This window comes from Poecilia reticulata, linkage group LG21, assembly GCF_000633615.1.
Source record: "Poecilia reticulata strain Guanapo linkage group LG21, Guppy_female_1.0+MT, whole genome shotgun sequence".
Taxonomy (NCBI): domain Eukaryota; kingdom Metazoa; phylum Chordata; class Actinopteri; order Cyprinodontiformes; family Poeciliidae; genus Poecilia; species Poecilia reticulata.
This window is the reverse complement of record NC_024351.1, coordinates 3,572,117-3,580,638: the sequence shown is the minus strand read 5'-3', so window position 1 is coordinate 3,580,638 and position 8,522 is coordinate 3,572,117. Positions and strand designations below refer to the sequence as shown.

General features: G+C 35.3%; 2 protein-coding genes across 5 annotated transcripts in view; one reads left to right on the top strand and one right to left on the bottom strand.

Annotated features, from left to right (window-relative positions):
* Positions 1–8,522, bottom strand: part of LOC103457265 (exostosin-1) — a 227,031-nt gene that overhangs the window by 104,017 nt on the left and 114,492 nt on the right. The gene's annotated exons all lie outside the window — the stretch shown is intronic.
* On the top strand, positions 4,624–6,377 carry LOC103457263 (dicentracin-like). The gene is made up of 4 exons (XM_008397271.2): positions 4,624–4,709; positions 4,806–4,925; positions 5,153–5,309; positions 6,242–6,377. The coding sequence occupies exons 2-4, from the start codon at positions 4,807–4,809 to the stop codon at positions 6,323–6,325; spliced, it is 360 nt and encodes a 119-aa protein (XP_008395493.2). The 5' UTR covers positions 4,624–4,709; position 4,806; the 3' UTR covers positions 6,326–6,377.

The window sequence follows — 8,522 nt, the reverse complement described above, 5'->3', positions numbered from 1 at the left end:
TCTGTGCTTTTTCCTACTGAACTTTTCTCTTAGGGGTATCTTTGGAAAGAAGCAGGCAGTGGAACAAGCCGACCAGCAGGTGGACCAGCAGGAACTGGACCAGCAGGAACTGGTCCAGCAGGACSAAGACCAGCTGCAAATGCAAAAACGTTCATTTCAGCAACGCAAGGATTTTCAGCGTCATTAGGCAACGACCCAAATGTAATTTGGCCCGACCTGTTCATAAAATAAACATACATTTTGCTTTTCCTGCAGGATTTTTGCTAAATTGATTTTGATACAATTATTTGATAAATAAAAATGGCTTGGCAGAACAATAAACTGATCTGTTTGTGCATTATTTCCATTTGTTAATTGTCATATTAATACAAGAGAGAATCTTTGACTTTTCTTAATCAACTTTTAGATGGCAGRTTTATATAAAAATTTGGTGTGAATTTAATTTTACTGGCCCAAATAAACTTAAATTTAGTACTTATATTTATCGCTCAATGTTGACAGTGAACCATGGTGAACCATAAATTTTGTTTTTTTTACCAGAAAATAGTTAAACAATCTAAAGTTGAACTTTAAGTTCAAAATGATCTGAAGCACCAGGAAGTCTGAATAAATGGCCTATTCAAAGCCGGGACTGAAGTGTGACTAAAATGAGATTTTAAACTTTTTTTGTGCTCTACCACTAGTTCCATTGGCAGGTTATTTCAATTAAATTATGGGGGAAATTTTTTGCTATAAGTGAAATAATCTGCCAGTGGAACTAGAACTGGGTTGCTAGGAGACAGGCTGGGCTTGGCAGGCGTTGCTAGGTAACAACGCCARTGGAACTAGAACGTTCCATCAATATTAAGGAATTCTCGACTGAAACAAGTTTATGTTTATTGCTGAGAAGTTACTTGTAAGTTAATTTTGTCTCACTGGGATATTTGCACTTAAATCTAGATCAAAATACTTAGTAAGATTTTGTTTTTCAGTGAAATATTTAGAGGAATGAGAACATGAAACTTACTTCCTTCACCTTTTTTAGATGTAAAATATGTTAGAGCTTTTAAAAGATCCCTGTGTAATAATTTCATCATATATGTTACTAATGCTATGTTAAATACCAATACTACAGAACATACAATATAGAAAAATATWAATTGTTTTCTGTTTCATTTGTTAGTCAGGAATCTGACTAACAAATCAATGATTAATGATTCAACCATCAAATTATTCACCAATTAATTGATGTTAATCTTTAGTAAACATCAAAACATCTGATTATTTTTTTACTTATAACATGGAAAAATATCTTGTTTTTTAATCTGCCAGTGGAACTAGAACAWCAAAGTTAAGTTAGTACAGTTAAAATAAGATGAAACTATTATTTTCAACAGAAGAGATAAAATTACTTGGTAATGTTTTGTATTTTTACAGCTTGAGGTTAAAAAGGTGAAAGTTTGTCTTACCCAACTTTGCTGTAATCTCAGATTAGACGGTCAACCATCGGGCCCACATGCCATAATCATCACCGTACAGCTTTTGCAATGTTGCAAACCAGTTTCACAATATTATAACAAACACAGATGGATGTGTATATAGAGGAGCAGCAGCTCATAACCAGCGTTTTCACTCCAGGTCTCAGGGAAGAACTGAACATTTGACCTGTAATCACCTGGGAACGTTTTAGGAAATTTAACATTTCACCACATTGAGCGTACAAATTCAATGTAAGCAAATAATTTAAATAAACAAACAGTTACCATTATTTGAATTGTTTTTTCCTTTATTTACGTGCACATATTTGTCTTTTTCCTTGCAAGATGAAGTGCAGTGCAGCATTTGTGGTGCTGTTCTTGGTTGTCCTGTTGGCTCAGCCTGGAGAGGGATTTTTTTTGGTCTCATTGCTCATGCCATTCATGGCAATTCTAGATAAATATCACATTTTTCTGCTGCTCTCATTTCCGAAATTGATTTCTCATCACGTCTCAACATCATTAATACAAAACATTAATTATCAGTAACATAACTGCCCTGTTTCTTTGATCCTTTCCTGTCCTGTCAGCCTATTTCATGGGAAAGAGACAAAACAACAAGCAGACCAGCATCAACTGGACCAGCTGCATTTGGATCAGAAACTGGATCAGCAGCAGTTGGACCAGCTGCAAAAAGAGCAGCTGGACAAACGCTCTCTGAAATACAAGTTTGCTCAGCGTCGATTTAATTAGGCCAAACCTGAGGCTGCTTTCAAATCAAGTTTTTTCCCCAACAAGTTATTAATCTGGACAAACTTTTTCTAAAAAATATACAGTTTGTCTGCTTGTTAAAGTGTCATTTGATGAACAAATGATAGAAATTGCACATGACTATCAATTTGTATCTGATATAAAGAAAATAAACAAGTTAAGAAATGTTTTTTATTGGTGGAAATTTGTAATCATAAGCTGTAAGAGCTGCTAGGTCCACTTTTACTGATTCAAGCACAATGACATTTGGTCTGAAAACTTCAGCGGACCCCCCCCCAATCTTTTAAAAGTCTAGAATTGTTCCCCCAAACAAATCATTTAAGAAACTTTTGCATTTAAATAATATCAATATGAAAAGCGAAGAGCGAACTAAATCTGCCATTTATCTCAGAACAAAATAAGAATTAATTTTAGTTCCCCCCCACTATTATTAGAACAATGGTTCAGTCCAACCTGAAGGAAGCGTAACAGCGCTGAAAGGCACAGACTGGTCAGAGCCACTGAAGTGAGGAGCTAGCTGTTAGCTGTTAGCTCTTAGCTGTTAGCTGTAGCTCTGCAGCACAAACGTAAAACACTCCAGTAAGTAAATATTTAAAACACCTGCCGCACCTTTTATTTACTTTCACTGCTCAATAAGAAGAAACACATCAACAATAAAGATCAGACTGTAGTTCGTTATTTTATTACTTTAGCTGAATCATGATTAGCTGCCTCATTAGCAAAACTGCTRCWTTGCTTTCATAGACTTAAGCTTTTTTGTCAAAAGTAGCAAACATCTCATTCATATTTAGCTCTTTAACTTTTAGTTAATTAAAAGAGTTTGAAACGGGAGGGAGGGGCTGAGCAAGTGGACCAGCTCAGAGTGGGAGCCGAGAACAGATGGAAAAAACAGAAAGCTGCCTTTATTTCTCACCGTCTTCAACGCAGAGCCTTTAAAAATCACAAAATAAAATCTGAATAATTTTCTACATAAACCCTGGAGCTTTAAATGTTACGCTTAAGGTATAATACCCCCCAATATTCATTTCTAACTACCTGTTGGTTCTCCGTCATCCAGGACATGGCAAAACTAAAAAAGGCTTAAAAATAAAACAACTTAAGCTATAATTTAAATAGCCCATAACTTGTATTGGGAGCCATTTTAATAAATCGATGTTAATGGGGAATTTTAATAGTTACTCATTAAAGCTTTTTTTTAATTAAGAACCTTAACATTTTAAAGCTGTAGCAGAGATTAGGTCAGTCAGACTGAACAAAACTAATAAAGAAGCAACATTTGAGTTTTTGTTTTATTTCTCATTAGTTTGCTTACTGAGAAAAACACATCTGATGTGCATTACCAGTCATTTTTGGTCCTGCAGCTTGAATGTGGTTTAAAAACTCTTTAAACCACATTTTACGTTACATTTCACATTAACTTTGTCGACCCCCGAAAAATTGATCTTAAGAAATGTTCCTGTTTATTGTGCCCCCCGATAATGAGATGGGATTTACGCCCAAAGTTGAATTTCTGAACGCAGAGTCAAAAATTAAGCAACTTTAATCAGGGAGATTAATGTCAACAAAGATTATTTTGGTGTTGGAAGGCTTCATAATGTTTTATATAAAAAACTTTTAATCTCAGAATCCCGACTTTAATCCTTAAAATCTCGTAATTGTGACTTTAATATCAAAATTTTGACTTTTTCTTAGAATTCTGGCTTTAGTTTGAAAATTCTGAATTAAAGTCAAAATTCTGAGTTTAATCACAGGATTCTGGTGTTTTTCTTAGAAATCAGACGTTTATCTTCTGAGATCAAAAGTCAAAATTCTGAGAAAAACAAATTGAGAAAAAAGTCAGAATTGATATTTTTTTCAGTGGCCCTATTCCTCTCCATGGACTTGTAATTTAATATTTGTTTCTGGCTTCTTTTTTAAAAAAAAATGTTTTTTTTAATAAATACATTTCTAAAAAAGCTCACGGTAAATCTAGGCTGAAACTATTTGCTGTTTAGAGTTTAATTTTTCACAGTTTTATCCCACTTCCATAGCCTGTGAGGTCTGATGGCTACTAAACGAGTGGATAACTTTTCTGGAACCAGAAACGTCTCAAGGTTTTACTCATATTTAGCAGCAGGAGCTTTTATCCCATCCAGGACTTCACGCTTGAATAACATTCAGGCAGCTGGAAGCGGAACAGTTATGATGACATGAATGAATCAAGAACGCATCTCGGTTACTCCACAGGTCGCTGTACCTGATTTCTGTGGTTTCCCAATAACCACGGTTACATAACGACTACAAAAGATTAAAATTATCTTCAATTACATTTTTTGAGGCCCAAATGACAGATCACATGGTTACAGTTTTTGCAAAATCACACAGTGTTTCACAATATTATAAATTCCTCATTTATGCGCATATATAGGAGGGTACAGCTTTCTGCCAGGATGCAGATCATCATCATTTTCTCGCACAAACAGCATCTGATCAGTCAGTGGAAAGGTAGGAACCAAATACTCCCAGCTTCATTCTCAGTCTAATTTTACCTGGATGTATTTCTTAGCCAATGACAGAGGAATGGTTTTTCATTTTTTGCAGGATGAAGTGTACGACGCTTTTTCTGGTGCTGTCCATGGTTGTCCTGATGGCTCAGCCAGGAGACTGCATCTTTGGATGGATCATGAATGGAATCCATCATGCAGTTAAAGGCATTCACAGGTAAAAAATAAGTTGATATAAGTGGATAAAAACAGTTAGCATTTAGTTTATTTAAAAATATAAAAACATCTAGGATTTGGCTCATTCAAATAAATTAAAACATTTAGCATTGGTTCGTTCATGTAAGTAAGAAAAACATTTAGAATTGGTTCTTTTAAATAACTCAACTGTTTTGTTGTCAGCCATTTTGTTACGTTGAACGGTGAACTTGATTTTTCTCCTACCAGCTTAATTCATGGAAAAGCTGCAGAAGAGCAAGCAGACCAACAGCAACTGGACCAGGATCAACTAAACCGGCAACAACTGGACCAGGATCAACTGGACCAGGATCAACTAAACCGGCAACAACTGGACCAGGATCAGCAGGACCAGGATCAGCAGGACCAGGAAGATCTGGACCAGCAGCAGTTGGACAAACGCTCCTACCAATCCGCACGTCGTCTCTTTGATTAGATACCAGAGGCCACTCTACATACTCCAGCAGTTCTTGGTTCTAAACATTTTCCAACCTTCTCTGTTGCGTTGAATCTGTTCTGAATACTTTACTGTTGTGGCATCTCTGTTTGCAAAATGAAAAATAAACCAACGGAGCTTTACAGAGTGCAGGCAAAGCATAACCGCATTGTACGAGAAGCTGCAGAGAGTTTTGTCAAAAGCGAAATGCAAATAAAATCATTTTCTGCAACTCTTGATCCACAGTTTCAAAGTTTTATAAAAATATCTGAAATTCAGATAAGATCACAGAGTGTTGGACACACGGGTGCATAACAAGAAGGTCTTTGCTGCAAAAACAAATGTATTCATAGTTAAAATAAGAGAAAACTGACTTAAAAGTAAACCATGATAGAGCTTGTTTTAAGTCAATAATTCCTTAATATTAATGAAAAAGTTCTAGTTCCACTGGTGCCGTTACCTAGCAACACCACCCAAGCCCAGCCTGTCGCCTAGCAACCCAGTTCCAGTTCCACTGGCAGATCATTTCACTAATAACATGGAAAATAATTTGTGAAATAATCTGACAGTKGAACTAGAAGTTTGAAGACATTTTTCCTGTTTGAAGTGGAATAATCTGCCAACAGATCCGATACTTTTTGCATTATTTTTGATAATTATTGACTTAAAACATTAAGTTTTTAGTCAATAAAACTTAATTGACTTAAAACAGTATCTTGGAGCTTGACGTCCAAGATACTGGACGTCAAGCTCCAGTATCTTGATGAAAAGTTACTTATAAGTTAGTTTTGTTTGATTTAATCTGTACTAAGATATTTACATTAGAAACTTGACCAAAAATAGTTGCTAAGGTTTTTGNGGACCAGGATCAGCAGGACCAGGAAGATCTGGACCAGCAGCAGTTGGACAAACGCTCCTACCAATCCGCACGTCGTCTCTTTGATTAGATACCAGAGGCCACTCTACATACTCCAGCAGTTCTTGGTTCTAAACATTTTCCAACCTYCTCTGTTGCGTTGAATCTGTTCTGAATACTTTRCTGTTGTGGCATCTCTGTTTGCAAAATGAAAAATAAACCAACGGAGCTTTACAGAGTGCAGGCAAAGCATAACCGCATTGTACGAGAAGCTGCAGAGAGTTTTGTCAAAAGCGAAATGCAAATAAAATCATTTTCTGCAACTCTTGATCCACAGTTTCAAAGTTTTATAAAAATATCTGAAATTCAGATAAGATCACAGAGTGTTGGACACACGGGTGCATAACAAGAAGGTCTTTGCTGCAAAAACAAATGTATTCATAGTTAAAATAAGAGAAAACTGACTTAAAAGTAAACCATGATAGAGCTTGTTTTAAGTCAATAATTCCTTAATATTAATGAAAAAGTTCTAGTTCCACTGGTGCCGTTACCTAGCAACACCACCCAAGCCCAGCCTGTCGCCTAGCAACCCAGTTCCAGTTCCACTGGCAGATCATTTCACTAATAACATGGAAAATAATTTGTGAAATAATCTGACAGTKGAACTAGAAGTTTGAAGACATTTTTCCTGTTTGAAGTGGAATAATCTGCCAACAGATCCGATACTTTTTGCATTATTTTTGATAATTATTGACTTAAAACATTAAGTTTTTAGTCAATAAAACTTAATTGACTTAAAACAGTATCTTGGAGCTTGACGTCCAAGATACTGGACGTCAAGCTCCAGTATCTTGATGAAAAGTTACTTATAAGTTAGTTTTGTTTGATTTAATCTGTACTAAGATATTTACATTAGAAACTTGACCAAAAATAGTTGCTAAGGTTTTTGSCATTATATTTTCTAATTTACCAGTTATTTGGCTCTTTCACAGTTTTTCTTAATGTGAGGCTGATTGTTGTGAAATAAGAAGAAGCGCCACGATGAAGCCCGTCAGGAAGAACATGCCATACGCTTCAGAGTCTGGTATGAAATCCCAAAAGGTCTGAAAATGATTTTAAACCTGCTTTTTGACGACTGTATGAAGTACAAGTAGAGGAAATTCAAACCAAGAAAGTTCCGGCTGAAAGTTGACAGCAACATGCTAAAAACTCTGTTTGCTTCAGCCATTTGGAAATAAACTAAAACTGTGTCGAGTACAAAGTACCAAGGTGTTTAAACTGAATTTCATGTGATGAAAGTCTTCAGAAAGAAGAGGCCGAGCCTCAGGGCTGAACTCAAACTTTTAGGGAAGTCAGAAGAACAAAATGTGAGAACACTCTTCRGTTTTATGGTTGAACTCGTTCCGTTGTGTCCGCYCTTCCTCACATGAAGACAAACGACTGGAAACAGATCATAAAGAAATAAGCTGATTAAAAAAACAAAGCTTAACTGCAGGGAAAGCAACAGTATTCACCACAAAGACCAAATCAAACCTGTTTTTTGTACTTTTTAATTTGTTTTCCAACAAAAACTTATCGGTATATTTGATTTTCCGCTTTTATGACTAAAAAAATGGAGACGGCAAAAAACAATCTAGATTTTTACACAATATAGATTTTAGCTGAAATTGTCTCATTAGTAGAAAACATGCAAAGTTTTACAACCTCAGAGTTTAAAGTATTTAATAGGAAGTTTATGTAGATCAATTTGCATTGATCAGGTTTTACTTCGACACCCCTAAATAAATCCACTGTAACCAAACACTTTCAGAATAAAACTGTAAATAATAAATATCACAGAAAAGTCTTTAAGGGGAAAAAGGATGAAGGATTATTCTTTTTCTTATTTTCACTCTTCAAAAAGTGTAAAACTTTAAAAAGCAGTTTGACTTTCTTAGAACTGGACATTTCAGCTGCATTAAAATMAATTAAAACCAGAACTGACCTAAAAGCCACGGATGATTCWGAAGCATCAATACATGAGGAAAATATTTAAGTGAAAAATAAATTACGTACATGGCCTGAAATCCTAAATCATTTATTTTTATCATGACTSATAACCCAGAGCGATTCTGCAGAACACATAACTACTGACCATTAAATGTCTCAAACAATAAATAATAAGGATTAGTTTGTTTACCAAGTTGATATTTTAATTTGGACCAAATTTACTGACATTCACGCCGAGATAAACGTTTTTTTTCTAAAAAGGAAAAACAGCTGTTAGGTGTTGACATCTTTTCCAGAAA

Bases quoted from the DNA above. Each gene is read 5' to 3' on its own strand.
- LOC103457263 (XM_008397271.2), top strand. From the start codon at position 4,807: ATGAAGTGTACGACGCTTTTTCTGGTGCTGTCCATGGTTGTCCTGATG. The intron at 4,926-5,152 runs GTAAAAAATAAG...TTCTCCTACCAG, and splicing joins GCAGTTAAAGGCATTCACAG to CTTAATTCATGGAAAAGCTG.